At 48.5% G+C, this 19530-nt stretch overlaps 1 protein-coding gene across 1 annotated transcript; it reads left to right on the forward strand.

Moving 5' to 3' along the window:
* Positions 1 to 621: 621 nt before the first annotated feature.
* FAM186B (family with sequence similarity 186 member B) lies at positions 622 to 19371 on the forward strand. Its single transcript, XM_060114188.1, is given in 11 exon segments — positions 622 to 717; positions 1538 to 1763; positions 5695 to 5880; positions 7998 to 8561; positions 8564 to 9052; positions 9055 to 9631; positions 10661 to 10853; positions 13990 to 14072; positions 14074 to 14166; positions 14867 to 15052; positions 19281 to 19371. Coding segments are annotated over 11 exon segments (2784 nt in total).
* Positions 19372 to 19530: the final 159 nt, after the last annotated feature.

The following is a 19530-nucleotide window of genomic DNA, read 5'->3' on the forward strand; positions in this document are numbered from 1 at the left end:
GCACATATATGTATTTTTACTTATAGCTTCATTAATTCAACAAATGTTTATTAAGTGCCTACTACATACCAGACAAAGTTCTAGTCCTGGGCATACAATGATGTCCATTTTAATCATTTGTTTTAAAAAGGCCTCTGGCACTGATGATTACCTTCAGTGACAGTGTTGGTTAAGCCCTGACCCCTGGTGCAAATTGAAATACATTCCCATTAGTTATAGATTGGCTGTAACTTTGTTTTAATTAAAAGTTCTTTGGGAAAAGAACTTTTTCTAATTGCTGTTTCCTACTTTTAGCTGTTAATATTTAGTTTGGGAGCATAACATTTAATGATTTTTAAAAAGCAATAGGTCAAGTTAATATATATTAGGTGATGGATTAAAAAGCTAGATAATCAAGCAGATAGATGACAGGGAGTCATTCTTCCAATCAACCTGATGATGTCACTGGAGAAAAGAAGGTCAGTTGGAACGTGATGTCTGGCAGTTACAGGGAGCTGTGGCTAGGAAGAGGGTACTCAGGAGCTGCTCTGGAGTCCTTAACCCCCAAGCAGCCAACATCGTGTGTCCAGGCCCCTGTACCAGAGACACAGAACATCTCTGTGACTGACAGAGTGATCCCAAATGGAGAAAGACGAGCCCCCACTGTTGGTGACCGCTGCGTCAGTGAAAGCCATCATCTCAAGAATTGAGGCTGCCCAACTAACTCGGGCTCAGGAGGTAACCCCTTGAGATGAGGGTGTCACCCTTCTGTTGGGGTCTGATGTGGAGGCTGGGAACTGAGCCCAGATTTGGGTAAGATTCCAGCTCTGGGCCCTCAGGGGTCCTGGGATCCTAGCAAGCTGGGTTTGTGGACAGATTAGTGGAGGGTGAGCTGGAATCAAACCGCCCCCGAGGCAGGGATGGGCCCAGGAAGCAGACAGCCCACAGGGAAGCCCTAGGTTGGCCCTGAGACACATCGTGGTGGGTCCTACCAGGGCAGGAGGAGGGGCCCAGAGTTCATGATTGGGGTCTGTTCTTGGCAACCTGTCAGAGTGCCCCAAGCTGAGCCCTAGAAACTCACAGGGAAATGGCCAAAGATTCAAATCACCCTGCACGTGAGCCTCTGGTGCATTTTTTAAATGGGAGCCTCTGATCCTGAGGGTTTCTTGGGGCCTCATTTTTCTAGTCTGTTGCCTCTGGATCCTTGTGAGGAGAGATGTCCAGAAGTCCCCAGCAAATTCTGAAATTCTGAAGAAATGTTCGCTGTGGATTTTTAGTATTCTCTCCCTGAGCTGGTCTTAATAATCAAAATGACAGTAATTAGAGCTAACACTTATTTTATGTGCCAGGCGCTGTCCTAAGTGCTTTACAAATACTGGTTCATTTAATCTTTACTAAAACCCTGTGACATAGGTACTATAATTATCTCCACTTTACAAATAAGAAAACTGAGGCCCCAAGAAATTAACTGACTTGTCTAAGATCACACTACTAGGACATGGCATCTAGCACCAGAGTTCACACCCCAAAACACTACAATCTGCTGCCTTCTATATAGGATACTTCTTCCCAGCTCTCAGACATCTTGGACAATGTCAACTGTGTCATCAACTGCTTCCAGGAAGAATTAGGATATGATCTCAAAAAGAGGGCAAAATCTCACCAGACAGAGCAAAAGGGCCAGAACAGATTCATCTTGCTGGAGAGAATTACCTCATCCTCCAATGATGCTAAGACTAAAGAGAAGCACTTGTATGAAATTCTCCACTGGCTAGGTGACTGGGGTGAGTTTGCAGGCTGGGTGCAGTCCTGAGGGCGGGTGCCTTCCCCGCCAAGATGCTGGTCCCAGCTCACTCAGCCTCCTCCTTTCCCCTACTCTAGGTCAGCATTTGCTGGGAGGGGAGTGCAGGGTGGTGGGTGCAGAAGGCGCAAAAGACACATCACAGCGCCTCTCCAGTGAAACATTGTCCCACTCATGTCGCAGCATATCACCTCTGTTCCCTAGAGAGGCAAACATGTCATTGTCCAAAACATAATAGATTGTGATATTAGGTGCATATGTGATGAAGCCTAAGTCATGGGTTCATTCTTACATCTCATTTTTTAGTAAGATAGAACCTAAATGCAAACTCACACTAGCTGTTTTATTTTTCCAGCTTTATTGAGATATAATTGACAAACACCATTGTGTAAATTTAAAGTGTACATGTGATTATTTTATATATAAACATATATATGTATATAGTGAACTGATTATCACAATAACATATCACCTCACATAGTCACCCTTTGTTGTGTGTATGGTGAGAATATTTAAGATCTACTCTCTGAGCAAATTTCAAATATAGGCATACCTTGGATATTGCAGGTTCAGTTCTAGACCTCCACAATAAAGTGGATATCATAATAAAGTGAATCATGTGAATTTTTTGGCTTCCCAGTACATGTAAAAGTTGTGTTTATACTCTAGTCTATTAAGTGTGCAATAGCATTATGTCTAAGAAAACAATGTACATTAAATATACTTGATTGCTAAAAAGTGCTAACCATCATCTGACAATGCAGGGTTTGCACAAACTTTCAATTTTTAAAAAATGCAGTCTTTGCAAACAACAGTAAAGCATAGCACAATAAAATGAGGTATGCCTGTATACAATACAGTATTATTAACTGTAGTCACCATGCTGTACATTAGATCTCCAGAGCTTATTCATCTTATAATTGAAAGTTTGTACCCTTTGACCAACATCTCCCCATTTCTCTCACCTCCCAGCCTCTGATAACCACCAATTTACTCTGTTTCTGTGAGTTCAACTTTTTTTAGATTCCACATATAAGTGAGATCGTACAGTATTTGTCTTTCTTTCTCTGTCTGACTTATTTCACGTAGTGTAATACCCTCAAGGTCCATTCATGTTGTTGCAAATGGCAGGATTTCCTTCTGTGTTATGACTTAATAATATAGATCTTCCTTAGCTTATGATGGGGTTATGTCCCAATAACCCTATCATAAGTTGAAAATACCATAAATTGAAAATGTGTTTAATACACCTAACCTACCAAACATCACAGCTTAGCCTAGCCTACCTTAAATGTGTTCAGAACACTTGCATTAGCCTACAGTTGGGCAAGATCATCTAACACAAAGCCTATTTTATAATAAAGTGTTTAATATCTCATGTAATTTATTGAAGACTATACTGAAAGTGAAGAACAGAATGGCTGTATGCATACAGATGGTTGTAAGTATATTCGTTGTTTACGCCTGTGATTTTGTGGCCTCTTAGAGCTGTAGCGTGCTGTTACTGCCTAGCATCATGAGAGAGTATTGTACCATATATCACTAGCGTGGGAAAAGATCAAAATTCAAAATTCGAAGCATGACTTCTACTGAATGTGTATCACTTTCGCCTCATTGTAATAAATCATAAGTTGAACCATCATAAGTTGGGGACTATCTGTATTTCATTATATATACTACATTTTCTCTATCCATTCATCCACTGACTGACACTTGGGTTTTTTCCATGTCTTGACTGTTGTAAATTATGCTTCAGTGAACATGGGCATGCAGAAATCTCTTGGAGACAGTGATTTTGTTTCCTATGGATATATACCCAGAAGTGGGATTGCTGGACTATATAGTAATTCTATTTTTAATTTTTTTAGGAACCTCCATACTGGTTTCCAAAATGGTTATACCAATTTACATTCCCACCAACAGTGCACAAGGGTCCCCTTTTCTTCACGTCCTCACCATTGCTTGTTATCTCGTCTTTTATACATAATAGCCATCCTAATAGGCCTGAGGTACTATCTCGTTGTGGCTTTGATTTGCATTTCCCTGATGATTAGTGATGTTGAACACCTTTTCATATACCTGTTGGCCATTTGTATATCTTCTTTAGAAAAATGTCTATTCATATCCTTTGCCCATTTTTTAATCGGATTATTTGTTTTTTTGCTATTAAGTTGTGTGAGTTCCTTTTAGATTTTGGATATTAATTCCTTATTAAATACATGGTTTGCATGTATTTTCTCCCGTTCTGTAGGTTAAGGCTTTTCACTTTCATAATCATTTCTTTTACTGTGCAGAAACTGTTTAATTTGATGTAGTTCCACTTATTTATTTTTGCTTTTGTTGCCTTTGCTTTTGGTGTCATATCCAAAAAAAAAATCATTGCCAAGACCAATATCAAGAAGCTTTTCCCCTATGTTTTCTTTTAGGAGTTTTATGGTTTCTGGGCTGGTATTTAAATTTTTAATTAATTTAGAGTTAATTTTTGTGAGTGGTATAATATAGGAGTCCAATTTCATTTTTTTGCATGTAAATGTACAGGTTTACCAGCACCACTTATTGAAGAGATTATCCTTTCCCCATTGAGTGCTCTTGGCTCCCCTGTCAAATATTAGCTGACCGTATATGCATGGGTTTATTTCTGAGCTCTTGATTCTGGCCCATTTATCTATGTGTCCGTTTATATGCCAGTGCCATAGTGTTTTGTTTACTATAGCTTTGTAATATAGCTTAAAATCGGGTAGTGTGATGCCTCCAGCTTTGTTTTTCTTTCTCAAGAATGCTTTGGCTATTTGGGGTCTTTTGTGGTTCCGTATGAATTTCAGGATTGTTCTTCCTAGTTCTGTGGAAAATGCCATTGAGATTTTGATAGGGATTGCACTGAATCTATGGATGACTTTGGGTAGTATAGACATTTTAACAATATTAATTCTTCTGGTCCGTGACATGGGTTATGTTTCCATTTACACGTGTCTTCTTTAATTTCTTTCATTAAGGTCTTATGGTTTTCACTGTAGAGATCCTTCACCTCCCTTGTTAAATTTATTCCTAAGTATTTTATTGTTTTGATGCTATTGTAAATGGGATTGTTTTCTTTATTTCTTTTTTGGATAGTTAATTGTTAGTGTATAGAAATGCAACTGACTTTTATATGTTGATTTTGGATCCTGTAACTTTATTGAATTTGTTTATTAGTTCTAATTGTTTTTTGTGGAGCACACTAGCTATTTTATAGAGGGACCCAAGGGTGATAATCAAAGTACTGAATGGATACTGAGCCAAACAGCACTGATGCCAGCTGTAAGCAACTGGTATAGCCATTTGGGTGTGGACCAGCTGCATGCAGCCCTGGAGCCAGATGCTACCCCCGTTAAGATCAGAGTTATCTGATCAGGAGACTTCAGTCTGGTGTGAGGTATGGTGGATGCTACAGTGTTGGAGGAAGATGGTATAGGGATATGCCCTACCCCTGCTCATATTGCCCTGCCCCTGAGGAGCTCTTGGTTCTGTGGTCCTTCAGCTGCTCCCAAGAACTAAGCAGGGCTGTTGACTGCAGTTAATTAATTTAATTGTCCAGATATTGGACTAGGCAGTGAGGATAGAGCAATAACAAGATAGGCACATTCCTGGCCTTGTAGTACAACAGTGCTGTTTTATGTCTATGCATATTTTCTACATGGCAGGTCTCATGTTAATCATTTCACTTGTATTATCTCATTTAATCCATACCCAACCCTTTTTTGGCAAGGATACTAAGGCTTAGGGGAATAAGTGACTTGCTCAACATCATACAGCTAATAAGAGGTTAAACCAATCCAACCTCAAAGCCTGCTGGTGTAACCCCTGTCCTATAGGGCTATTTGGGGCTCCCTAGAGGACAGACTATTCTCAGCCTGCATCTCCCACTCTCTCTCCAGGTGACAGTCTGACCTATGAGATCAGGAACAGGAAGAGTGAGGAGGAAGAGGAAGCCCTGGATGAATGGATCGAGGTGATGGAGAAGGTGTTGCCCCTCTCCCTCATCGCCACCAAAGGAGGCATCGAGTCTCTCATTTCCCTCTGCTCCACTCTCATTGAAGGACAAAGGAAAGGGCACAGAGTAAGTTCCAGGAGCACCTGGCAGGGGAGCTGGGTGGGGTGGATGCCATCTCAAGGAAAGAAGTCACACACCAGGGTCTATGGGAGTCTTTCTGATTCTCCTCCATAACAAAAGCTTTAGCTGAGATGGATGGTCAGTGGTAAGAGGTTGGGGTGGTGGACCGAAGCTGAGAAGTGAGCAGTTCTGGGCTGTCCCTCAGGGCTGAAGGAAGGTGTGATGTGGAGACAAATCCTCGTTGGTGCTCCCTGGAGCTGCGGCCTCGTGCGGGGGAACAAGGCTGGAAGGTCAGAAAGGGTGGAGTTTATAGCTAGAGCTAGAGGAACATCCTTTCCTTAAACCAAACCCAGATGCAGAGCCAAGCAGTCTGGTGAGACTCAGCTGGAGGACCTTCTAGAACCTTCTCGATTGTGGCTACTCCAGAAGTACCCAGTCAACAACATGGCTCAACCTCGAAATATTACTCCTCTCAGCACTAAAAGGGGCCCGAGATTATCTAACTGCCACACTTTGTAGATGAGAACATTGAAGCTCAGAGAAGAGAAGGATACACAAGGAAAGCCTGTGGCAAACCTAGGCCCCACGCATAGGTTTTCTGGCTTCTTAATCTTACTCAAGAGCATGGGCTTCGGAGTCAGACAAATCTGAGTTTGAATCCCAATTTCTAGCTGTGTGACTTTGGGTAAGTTACTTCATCTCTCTGAACCTCACTTTCCTCATATGCAAAGTGAGGAGAGCATTGTCTGCCTTACAGGGTTCCACGTGGCGTGAGGCATCTGGCACTGTGCTTAGAACACACATTCAGGCCTTAATAAACAAGAGCTAACATTATCATTTTACCATTGATTTTCATGGCCAGGTTCCTTACCAGTCAAGCAAGGTCGATAGCTGGGGGAGGGAGGAAGCAAGGAAAGGTGGAGGAGAAGGAGACAATCTCTCCTACTATCCTTGTCATATTAGGTCTTGAAATATAGTTATTTGTTTACTTGATTTATTTCCTTACTAGGTTATAAATTTCTGGAGGGCAAAGGCTGTGTCTTATTCATTTTTTTAGGAATTAGTTATTGAGCACTTTCTAGGTACCTGGTACAGTGCTTGGTACTAAACATGCATAATCTACTTATGTCCCATGAAGGAAATGCTATGATTATCCCCATTTTTCAGAAATAGAGGTGCTGAGAAGTTAGGAAATTTGCCTGAGGCACGTGGTAAGAATGGGATTCCAGCCCGAGTTATCTGACTCTAGAATCCATGCTCTGAACCGTTAGAGCATATAGCCTCTCTGACAGTATTAGCTAAATACTAGCTGGATTTCAGTGTCATTTAATTTCCATATTTCCTTTAGCTCCTCATCCAAAGTTAGCCAGTGTTTTGTCTGCCAGTGATGTTCACTGAATGAGAAATGAATGAATGCTCCAAGATGATCACTCCAGCAGCTCTACACATGGTAGATCCAAGGGGATACAACTATGACCATGGACCATCCCTGAGGAGCTGAAGTTTGCATATGAATGGGTTTGAACACAAAGTGCACAATCGGTGTTTATGTACATTTTCCTGCTTTCATCAGAGTATCGAAGGAGTTCATGACCCCCATATAGAAAAACACATTAGTCATTATAAAAGAATGTAAACCGTTGCAGGACCGTGTGATAAATTCTCTACAAACACAGTCCAGTGGTAACAGGAAAGGAGAATACAACTTCCCAGGTGATCTAGAGTCTAAGTGCCAGGTGGGCTTCCAGAATTTAGCTAGTTGGCAGTAGGTAGCCAAACAGAGATATTGAGACTGGGAAGTAGCGTGATTAGAAAAAAATCACTCTACTCCAGGGAAATATGGAGGATCAGGAGTGTGTTGAATTGAGTTGAACTGGATCGAATAGGTCCAGGCCCCTCTGGGTCCTGCAGGTGCTGTGGAGCTGACAGACCCTGACAGGTAAGCTCTGAGCAAGCTCTGAGCCCAGCAGAGATCTCTCCTGACAATATCTCCCCTGGCCTCATATAATGCTCCAGCTCCTTATTACCAAAGCCCTAAGAAGGTTGGATGGGAATTTGGCCAAGCAGGGTGTGGAGAATCAGTATAACCCTTGAGTTTATTGCCTTTGTTCTCTCCACCTCTCCTAGTGTCCAAACTCACCTTCTGGCAGAGCTGGTGGAAACAAAGCCCACAAAAAGGGATATCCTGCCCTCAGCCACTGAGCCCAGAGCAGATGCTCCAGGACAAGCACACTACCTGCATAAGGGTCTCCGAGGTGAAGTCCATGCTGCAGGAACTCGTGGACTCCACGATGTTCAACCAGGGGGAGGTTTGGGACATCAGGTACATGTCTGCTGTGGTCGAGAATCTCAACAAGGCCTTGATGCTCCAGCACAAGGAGAACAGAAGCCAGGAGGCCAAATACAGGCACCTGAAAATAGAGATGACCAAAGAACTCAGCAGCCAGAGGCTCTACTTCCAGAAGTCCCTCCAAGTGGTCAAGAGTAAGAGAGATGCCCTACTAAAGCAGGTAGAAATTCTAGGGGGAAAGTACCATGACCTCCTCCTGATGAAGCATGCCTTAGAGTTCCAGCTGAACAAGGCTCAGTCTGCTAGAGGTCAAGTAGAATACTCAGTCAAGATCTTGGTTGACTCTCCAGCCCCTGCCAAGAAAGAGGCCCTCCCAAAGAAAGAAACAGTCATAGAGGAAACCCACAGGAACCCAAGAAGGAGGAACACTTTTCACCTCTCTCCCCAAGTCCCCTGGCCATGACCTGGGATAGTAGTGCTGGGCCTCCCACATGTCAACCACTTTCCACCATGACCGTGCATTCAAGGACTGCAGATGTGTACAGCAGCAAGGACACTGAAAATCTTCAGCCTGGGTTGCCATCCTCCATGGATCCCAAGTTTCCTAAGAAATGGGAAAGACCGTCCGCAGAAAGCCCAGGCCACAAAGTCAAAGACCAGAAGGACTTCTTCCAGGAAGTGACCCAGGAGAAGGAAGGACTCCAGATGAAGTCCCATTTTCAGAAGCAGCTGTCCCCAGAGAGCTCTAGGAAGGTGGCCTTGGAGAGCAAGGCAGAGCACTGGGAAGAGGAACTCAGCTGGGAGAGGCGAAGGCAGGAGTGGCGGGAGGAGGAGGAGAAGTGGCTGCAGTGGCAAGAGCAGTGGGCCCTGCTGGAGCGGGAGCACCGGCAGAAGCGGGGCAGTGGGAGCAGGGGGAGGCAGCACGGGGGTGGCAGCGGGGATCGGCCCAGGAGCAAGGGCGCCCATGGAGGGGGCCGGAGCAGGCAGGAGAGGACGTGGAGAGAATGGGCTTCGTGCCCACCGGTCGATGGAGGGACTTGGAGGAGGCATCACTGGCACCTCCCCCAGGCCGGGCCCAATCTGCTCGGTCCCCTAAGACCCAGCAACCTGCCCCCAGAAACCAGAGGACCATGAGTTCAGCCGAGTTTACTCAGAAACCACGGGCCCACTGTGTTCCCACGAAGCCCAAGAAGACAGCCTCCCTTCCTGTCACGGGGACATCCCTCCGAAAGGTGACCCAGCCCCCTTTGCATACATCCCCAGTAACTCTGAAGGGGAAGGTATACCACGTGGACGTGGAGGCCCAGAGGAAGAACCTGCAGCTCCTGACTGAGGAGGATCAGCTGGGGCTGCCCCACGACCTGCGCCACAAGGGGCGGGAGCTCACCACCACCGCCATGGAGCTGAACGCGCTCAAGCTGTGGTGCCTGTGCCATAAGTACATCCTCTACAGACATTTCCAGAGCCTCTGGTAGGTCCTCCCTGGCACCCACCGGCACCCACCCACACCGCTGCAATATATCGGCAGAGCCAGAGCCCAGTGAGAAAGGAGGAGCATGGGGCAAGGGTGATGGAGAGAATCACCCCACTCCTGGACAGGGTTCCCCCTGAGGGAGGGTACCTGCGAAGGACACCTGACCTCGGAGCCTTGGGCAGCCCTGAAGGTGTGGGAGGTCAAGCACTTACACACTGCTCTCTAGTGAGCTTTCCTGCAAGCCTTTCTTCCTGTCTTCCTACTGCCCTGTCCGTAACCCACCTAACATGCTCCCCCATTTGCCTTACTTTTTTTTTTTTTTTGCGGTATGTGGGCCTCCCACTGTTGTGGCCTCTCCCGTTGCGGAGCACAGGCTCTGGACGCGCAGGCTCAGCGGCCATGGCTCACGGGCCCAGCTGCTCCACGGCATGTGGGATCTTCCCGGACCGGGGCACGAACCCGTGTCCCCTGCATCGGCAGGCGGACTCTCAACCACTGCGCCACCAGGGAAGCCCTGCCTTACTTTTTTTTTTTTTTTTTAAGATGTTGGGGGTAGGAGTTTATTAATTAATTAATTTATTTTTGCTGTGTTGTGTCTTCGTTTCTGTGCGAGGGCTTTCTCCAGTTGTGGCAAGCGGGGGCCACTCTTCATCACGGTGCGCGGGCCTCTCGCTATGGCGGCCTCTCTTGTTGCAGAGCACAGGCTCCAGACGCGCAGGCTCAGTAGCTGTGGCTCACGGGCCTAGTTGCTCCGTGGCATGTGGGATCCTCCCAGACCAGGGCTCGAACCCGTGTCCCCTGCATTAGCAGGCAGATTCTCAACCACTGCGCCACCAGGGAAGCCCCCTGCCTTACTTTTATTCCTGTTTCCAGCCCAGCCCAAGCCTCCTCACCTGACAACACCTCCTGCTTCTCTGCTCCCTGTTTTCCCCAGCTCTCACAGACACAGAGTCATCTCTGGTTAACAGAGAGTTGGGGGCAGGAGGAGGCTCCTTCACCCACTAAATCACTTCCCTCTCTTCCCAGACAAGAAGTGATCAACCGTGTACAAGTTGTGTGAGAAGCTGGGGCTGCCTACAAGGCCCAGAACGTCTACCTCTTCCTGGAAAACGTCGACCGCCTGCAGAACCTCCAGCTGCAGGCCTGGACAGACAAGCAGAGGGACCTGGAGGAGAAGCACCGAGAGTGCCTGAGCAGCATGGTGATCGTGTTCCCCAAGGTGGGCCTCCCACCCGGCGACCTTCTCAGGGGTCAGCACAGCCAGCAGGGATGGGGCCAGGGTGGATCCATGGGGCTGTGGGGTGTACCTGGGCGCGGGGGAGCAGTTGGGAAATAAGAGAGCAGATTAAAGCCTCTGAACCAGGAAGAGGGGAAGGCAGGAGACAGCCTGAATGTAAGGAAAGTCAGTTTTCCAATCTCCATATGTGGGAAGAGCAAGAGAGGGAGGGACCCTCTAAAGGAGATGGACAAGAAAGCTTCTTCTGGAGGGGAGGTAGTTGGAGCCTGCAGTCCCGACTCTCTGCTCAGATTCTCCCTCCCCTGTGGGTCTCCCTGTCCTGCTCTTGTCTGATCGGGTTGCTCTCCAGGCTTGGTCACAGCTGTCTTCTTTACCCTCGTGCTGGCGACTCCCTTTGCTTCTCTCTGGGGACAGCTCCCCTGCTTTCTCTCTCTCTTTTTTTTTTTTTTTTTTTGGCTGCATTGGGTCTTCGTTGCTGTGCACTCAGGCTTTCTCTAGTTGCAGTGAGCGGGGGCTGCTCTTCGTTGCAGTGCACGGGCTTCTCATTGCGGTGGCTTCTCTTGTTGCGGAGCACGGGCTCTAGGTGCACGGGCTTCAGTAGTTGTAGCTCGTGGGCTCTAGAGCGCAGGCTCAGTAGTTGTGCACAGGCTTAGCTGCTCTGTGGCATGTGGGATCTTCTGGGACCAGGGCTCAAACCTGTGTCCCCTGCATTGGCAGGCAGATTCTTAACCACTGCGCCACCAGGGAAGCCCCTCCCCTGTTTCTAGATGCCAGGTCTCCCTCGTTTTAGTGGAGTACCTCCTCTGGTCACTTCCTGACAAAGGGTTCCTGGCATGTAAAATCATTGAGACCCTGGTTGTCTGAAAATGTCTTTACTGAATATCTACTCTTAACTCTTTACTTTAAAAATTTTTTTATTTTTGGCTGTGTTGGGTCTTCATTGCTGCATGCGGGCTTTCTCTAGTCACGGTGAGCTGGGGCTACTTTTCGTCGTGGTGTGCGGGCTTCTCATTGCGGTGGCTTCTCTTGTTGCCGAGCATGGGCTCTAGGTGCGCGGTCTTCGGTAGTTGCAGCACACGGGCTCAGTAGTTGTGCTGCACGGGCTATAGGGTGCACAGGCTTCAGTAGTTGTGGCTCGTGGGTTCCAGAGCGCAGGCTCAGCAGTTGTGGTACACGGGCTTAGTTGCTCTGTGGCACGTGGGATCTCAGTAATTGTGGCATGCAGTCCCTAGAGCGTGCGGGCTTCAGTAGTTGCGGCACATGGGCTCAGTAGTTGCAGTGTGCAGGCTCTAGGGTGCACAGGTTTCAGTAGCTGTGGCGCACAGGCTTAGTTGCTCCACAGCATGTGGGATCTTCCTGGACCAGGGATTGAACCCGTGTCCCCTGCATTGGCAGGCAGATTCTTTGATGTGGACCATTTTTAAAGTCTTTCTTAAATTTGTTAAAATATTGCTTCTGTTCTGTGTTTTGGTTTTTTTGGCCGCAAGGCACGTGGGATCTTAGCTCCCCGACCCGGGATCGAACCTGCACCCCCTGCATTGGAAGGTGAAGTCTTAACCACTGGATCACCAGGGAAGTCCCCAGCAGCCAGATTCTTAACCATTGCACCACCAGGGAAGTCCCTACCCTTAACTCTTTTTTTAAATTTTTATTTTATTTTTGGCTGCATTGGGTCTTCGTTGCTGTGTGCAGGCTTTCTCTAGTTGTGGCGAGTGGGGGCTACTCTTCATTGCGGTGCGCGGGCTCTCATTGCAGTGGCTTCTCTTGTTATGGAGCATGGGCTCTAGGCAAGTGGGCTTCAGTAGTTGTGGTGCATGGGCTTAGTTGCTCCGTGGCATGTGGGATCTTCCCAGACCAGGGCTTGAACCTGTGTCTCCTACATTGGCAGGCGGATTCTTAACCACTGCACCACCAGGGAAGTCCCCCTACCCTTGACTCTTAATTGACAGTTTGCCTGGATACAGAAGTCTAGGTTAGAATTCATTTTTCCTCACAATTTTGAAGGCACTGCTCATTCATTGCCTTCTAGGTTTTGTTGTTGCTGTTGAGAGTCCAAAGTCATTCGGAGTCTTAATCCATTGGGTTTGACCTATTTTTTTTTTTTTTTTTTTTTGGTACGTGGGCCTCTCACTGTTGTGGCCTCTCCTGTTGCGGAGCACAGGCTCCGGACGCGCACGCCCAGGGGCCATGGCTCACGGGGCCAGCCGCTCCGAGGCATGTGGGATCTTCCCGGACCGGGGCACGAACCTGCGTCCCCTGCATCGGCAGGCGGACTCTCATCCACTGCGCCACCAGGGAAGCCCCTGACCTATTTTTATTCTCTAACGTCTGCCTTCAGTTTCCTCTACTCTTTCCCCTGCTACCAGGGTCAGAAAAGCAGCGAGTGCTGACATGGTCCACAGGAGGCTGGCTGATGGCTTGGAGGGATTGGAGAATCCCACAGCAGTGACTCAGAATCTGCTGAGATCTCCTCTAGGGTTGGGCCAGGAGGTTACCCCACTGAGTCCTGAGCAGCCATGGCCAGAGTCTGGGGGAAGCAGTGTCCTGAGGGATTCAGTGTAAGTGCCGGCATAAGGCAGTTGGAAGAGCCTTGGCCATGGGGATCTCTCCCAGTTCAGTTTCCTGTCACCTTACATTAGTCCTGATCACCTCCTGTAGGTGTCTTGACTTGCTAAATTGGTTTTGAGGTTGAGAAGGAAAGGGACCATATATATAATAATTCTTTAGGTGGCTGTGAGGGTTCCTCCAGCTCCTTCCCCAGGGCCAGGGCAGAGAGGCTGAGTGACAAGACACGGAGAGCATTCCTGACACAACCTGGTCCGGTAACATGAGGCTCTCACAGTTCCAGCTGCTCTGGCTTCCTTTAGTTTTTTCCTTGTTGTTTTGCCCATTGTCCAGATTCTCCACAACAAAGGAGAAAACAGGAACTAAACCAGTAAAGAACAATTCAAGGAATTTCTGGGAAATGCAATACCCTGAGGTCCCAGGCATATCTAATTGGAGGCATTCCCTGGGCCTCACCCTTTCTGCTCTGCCCCAAGTCAGGCAATGCCTCCTCTGGCACTAGAGAGAGGATGAATTCCTTTCTCCCTGATGCCTCTCTGCTGGTTCCTCTTAGCTCCAACAGGAGTGGAACATTAACCTGAACACCCCTGTGGTCACCTCCCCAAAGTCAAGGAAAAGCAAGCCTCCCCCATCCACTGCGGCACATCCATTCCAGCAGCCCCTCCTGCAAGCGACACCTGGAGCTGTTTATGACCAAGCACCAGCAATGTGTGCCCCTGTGGATGGCCCAGTAGGTGCACGGAAGCCAGGGGCAGCTGGCTAGGTGGGTGAGGGAGGCAGGGAGCAGGGGTGACCAAACTCGGGGGGGCTGGCAGCTCAGTGAAGGCACAGACAGGCAAAGCTCACCCCATGAGTTGCAAGGAACCTAGCTTCTCAGCTGCCTGCCCAGCTCTGGCCATTGGCCCAGATGGGGGTATGTGTGTATGTGGTGTGTAGGCTTCACGGCACAGGCTGACCAAGTATGTTTCAAACTATGCAACTGAAAGACTCCTGGGACCCACAGCTGAGAACTTAAAACCATTTCTACCCTGAGCATTGGTCTGGCACCTGCCACTGGTCCATCCATATAAATCAACCTGATCCTTCCCACCATGTGACCCCTGGGCTCAAAGAGACACCATGAGTCTCTGGGCAGCCAAGAAGGGACACATCCACACCCCCCTAGTGTGGCCAGTTCAGGGCTTCAGGCCCAGGGCATGTGCCTGGAGGAACAGGGGCTGTCTCGGCAGCCTCTTCCAGTAGCTGCTCAGCTAGAGGAGACCCAAGGAGGTGAGATTTAGAGTTGGGGAGGGAAGAGATGCAGCAAGGAAGGCAGTGACAACTATTTGAGAAGGGAAGAAAACCCTGCAGAGCTTGTTGCTTCCCAGTCTCTCCCTTTCTGTAAGTCTACCTCCTCATCTCTTCTTACACTTTCAACTTGCACACCCCAGCCAACAGGGGAACCAGCTGGAGGCCATCTGGAAGACTGATGTGGCCTCCTCCAGTCACCCAGTAGAAAAGAAGACCCCCACCAGCCTGTCCTGGGACCAGCTAGGGGGGTACCCAGATATTCCCCGGCTGTTGGCATTGGATGTGCATTCCTCCTACCACAAAAACTTGATGTCCTTCAAGGCCTGGTAAGATGCAAGGCCGGACGGTTAATCTGGATTCAGGGAGATCTGCCCACCAAGGGCAGGGCCAGAGTACACACTTCCGGTGTCCAACCGCCCAACAGCTATCTTTCCAAACATTAATAATGACCTCATGGGCTTCCCTGGTGGTGCAGTGGTTGAGAGTCCGCCTGCCGATGCAGGGGACACGGGTTCGTGCCCCGGTCCGGGAAGATCCCACATGCCGTGGAGCGGCTGGGCCCGTGAGCCATGGCCGCTGAGCCTGCACATCCGGAGCCTGTGCTCTGCAACGGGAGAGGCCACAACAGTAAGAGGCCCGCATATCGCAAAAAAATAAAATAATAATACTAATAATGACCTCATTTACTGTACCACATCAGACAGAGAGATGCTTACCTGCCTCATTGGCCATGAGCTTGGGTCCCCATGCCAGCACCATTCTAGTTCTCTCAAAGGACTCCACACAGCGTCTCAGAAGATCATGAAAGAAGTCTTTCCTTCCCACTTGCTTCCTGGGCTGCACATGAATTGCTCAAGAGGTGTTTCTTGCCCTAGGCCTGGGGGTTATTCTCAAGGAGAGCCAGGTGCAGGTATGGAGAGATGAGAGAGACCAAAAATCTCAGGATAAACTGGGCCCGTCTTTGGCATTGTCATTTCCTTATTGCCTTCAAGAACTGCCCCTGGGAAGAGCAGCTGAGGGGAGGCGGGCAGGACTCAGTGGGCCGACAAGGGACTTTTCTGGTTAGGAAGGTTCAACTCTGCCTCTCTTGGCTTGAAGATGTCAATATTGAAGACTCAAGGCTCTTTCAAGGAGCCTTTCTAGATTACTAACCTCAGCTGCCTCTTGTGGCCCTGGCCCTGCCCCAGTTAAAGATCTCTGACAGGGATGGGAATTCCCTGGCAGTCTAGTGGTTAGGACTCAGCGCTTTCACTGCCAGGGCCCAGGTTGGATCCCTGGTTGGGGAACTCAGGTCCAGCAATCAATCAATCAATTGATCAGTAATATCTTTGACAGGGAGAGGGCACTGATGCCTTCCAGTGTAGACCTAACCAGACCAAGGCTGCAAGATGCTGGTGCTGCCCTCATCCTCTCGACAGGAACTTAGGGAAGACAGGGTGGCATGGCAGCATCAGAGGAGGCTGGTCCTTGGCTGTGATTCCGCTCTGAAGTGGGCCTGAGAATCCCAGCTGGACATTAACATTATAGCCCACCTAGTACATAGATACCTGGTTTTCAGTTCCTGAAGAGTTTCCAAGTGTGTGTGTGTGTGTGTGTGTGTGTGTGTGTGTTGTTGTTGTTGTTGTTGTTAGTTGATTTGGATACAGCAAACAGAACTGAGAATAACCAAAACAACACTGGCAGAATTTGGTAACCCAGAAATCAACTGGGGCTGCACCCTGCTGAGATTTGACTAAACTTGCCCCTGACTCTAGCACCCCCATAGTGGTATCTCTCCTCTCTGAGCTCCTTCTCTCCCTCTGCATCCCTGCCAGTGCCTGGGCTCTGCTCGTCATCTGTTTCAACCTGAGACACCAACCCCGCACACGTGAATATGTGCACATAAATATCAAGTATACACACTCCACTTGACCCCAAGCATTTCATGATCTTGGTAACTTTCTGAAAATTTAGCGGGTTGATAGGGAAAGGGATTCACAGTGAACAGTACCCAAGAGCAGCCTCCTTTCTTCCCCTCTCTCTTTGGTTTAACGTGCAAAATTCAAAAACTCTTTCCCGTCTCTCATGCAGAGCTGTTCCACCTACACCCATGCCGCCCCTGGGATCTCAGCTTCAGACTTAAGCACTAATCAAAATATTGTTCCCAGCAAAGACAGTTTCTCCTTTCCAGGGGAATTTAGGTGAATACAATTTTCTTCCCCTTTTTCAAACTCTACACAAGTTTTTTCAGTTTATCACACTACCGGGTGTAGAGACCAAGCCCTGCTGCTTCTGTCTTCTTTATCCACATGCCAGGTTGGCACCACCTACCTGTGTGTCAAGCTGGTCCTCGAGATTTTAGTGTGGGTGCTGCCTACATTGTCTTGGGATCTTGCTACTGTGGCCTGAGAACCTGCCGCTGCCCAGGCTACTTTTGCCCTAGGGTGGTGGTCGTGCTGCTTTCTTCGTGCATTCTCCATGCATGTGAGCCTCTGGAGACACACTGCTTCCACTCCCAAAAGTGCACCCTCTCTTTGGCCGCCTGCCCCTGGCCCACCTCACATCTGCAGGCCCACCTGTTGTGTGGGTCTAGGTCACTCACCTCTTCACGATCCTGCTGACCTCACCAGCTCCTATGGCCAAGCTGTCCAGTTCACAGCACCAGCTAGTTTCATAACTAGGGCCAGCCTCGCACCAACTGTCCCATTCTCCTGGTCTGCCTGGCATTGGCAACCTGTCTCTTCAAACGCCCGCTGGGGTGTCCTCTCAGCATGTGGGGAAGGGCTGTTAATCTTCCCTCTGTAATTTGGGACCATGTCCTTCAAAAACCAGCAGACGCCCTTCTCCAAGATCTTTTTTCTACTTTGTCTTACAAGTGTCTCCCCTGGGCTCTCTGTCTGACAGGTAAGATAGCTATGTGCCTGTACACACCAAGTGCTGTCTGCAGTTGGAGAAGTATCTTAACTCGACTCTAACTGCCCTGCCCTCCCTTGCTCAGAGCCTATTTCTGCACAAAGTACACAATGGTTCACACGTGTGTGCTGAGATGCAGTGAGCATGGATTCACAGGCTTCCAACGTGGTGCCGACAGAAGAGAGAGCTTATAACTTGGTTTCTGGGAAGGAACCAAGATGGAGGTGGAGAGGAAGAAACGTGGATGGGTAGCAAGGAGCAGGAAAGAGTGAGGGGAGGGAAGAGGAAGTACTCTGTAACGTGAAACGGGAGGAAGATTCACAAGAAAAGAAACAGAGCCCCTGGGATGTGGCAGAAATGTTGTGTTAAGCAGTTCCACATCTGGGTCAGTCTGGGCCCAGTCCTGGACTGGTCTCCCAGAGACGACCAGGGAAGCTCTCGGGTGGGCTGGGTGGGTACTCACATCTCAGGGCCTTGTTTCAGCTGTTCCCCAACCGGTAACTGTATTAACTGTTTCAGTGCCTCAGTGACCCAAAGAAAGGAAGGCCAGGAACACCCAGAGGAGTCAGCTGAGCTTGTTTGTAAAAAGTCAAACGAGTCCTTTCCCGGAACCCTAAAAAGCCAGAAGCATTGAGACAATCCCAGTCCTTGCTCCATGCCTTAGCCAGTGATTCTCAAATTTGTTCCAAATGCAGATTCCCAGCTGGTGTTTTTAAACAAACACTCTGGGTACTGCTAAGTAATCCTAGAACTTTGAGAAACACTACTTTCCTCCTTCAGTCCCCAAACTGTATATTTTTAATAAAAGAGATGTGTTTATTTTTTATTTTTATTTTTTTTTGCGGTACGTGGGCCTCTCACTGTTGTGGCCTCTCCCAATGCGGAGCACAGGCTCCGGACGCGCAGACTCAGCGACCATGGCTCATGGGCCCAGCCGCTCCACGGCATGTGGGATCTTCCCGGACCGGGGCACGAACCAGTGTCCCCTGCATCGGCAGGCAGACTCTCAACCACTGCGCCACCAGGGAAGCCCCGAGATGTGTTTATTTTTAAGATTTTCTGCCTCATTGCTAAAACCCACACCTCCTCAACTCACTCATTTTTGGAACCAGGTGCATGACCACCTGGCCACTGACTTAGACACCAGTCACAGAGGATCCCCCAGTGTTGCGTCTGCCCTCCGGGAGCCGACCAGCCAAGACGGCCATAATTAGTGCCTGGCACACAGCAGGGCTCAGTAACTCTAAAATCCATCAGAGACACAGACAAATAAGTAACAGATATACTGATGATGAGCGTGAAACTCAGAAGATAAGAACAAAAGAAGATAGTACAAGTCAGAGCCAGGTGTAACTGGGTGTGGGAGCAAAGGTGAGTGCATCTCTAAGAAGTGAGGACAAAGATGGAAGAAATAGAGACACAGAGGTTCCAAATCTAGATGGCATGGGCTGTCCGTTAATTAATTGTCTTAATTCAGGGAAGACACTACTTTGGTTGGTTCGTACAGCTTAAGAGCACCGCCCCATCCTCACTCTCCCTCGCACTCCCCTCCCCCTCCTCCCGCCTAGCCAGACCAGACCTAGGGACCAGGCATGATAAAACGTTAGCTAGGAAATTACCCTGTTCTCAGAGGCCCCACAATCCAGTGATTCTGTTTCTTAGGAATGGAACACCCATCCTTACTCCCAGCTTAAGGTTGAAATTCTGGAAGGAAGAGGAGGATGTAGGATGCAAACTGATGGCCCTTGGATGATGCCAGAGTAGGATTTAATTTCTGAGCCACAGCTCAACGTATCACAAGGAAGCCTGGCGGAGGGAGGAAGGTGAGAGGCATTTCTGATGCAGGTCACACACATGGGACAGCTGTGGCAGGGAAGGGCCATGTCTAGCCTTTCAGGCTTATTTTCTGGAG

The sequence above is a fragment of the Mesoplodon densirostris genome, chromosome 11 (genome assembly GCF_025265405.1).
Source record: "Mesoplodon densirostris isolate mMesDen1 chromosome 11, mMesDen1 primary haplotype, whole genome shotgun sequence".
Lineage (NCBI taxonomy): Eukaryota > Metazoa > Chordata > Mammalia > Artiodactyla > Ziphiidae > Mesoplodon > Mesoplodon densirostris.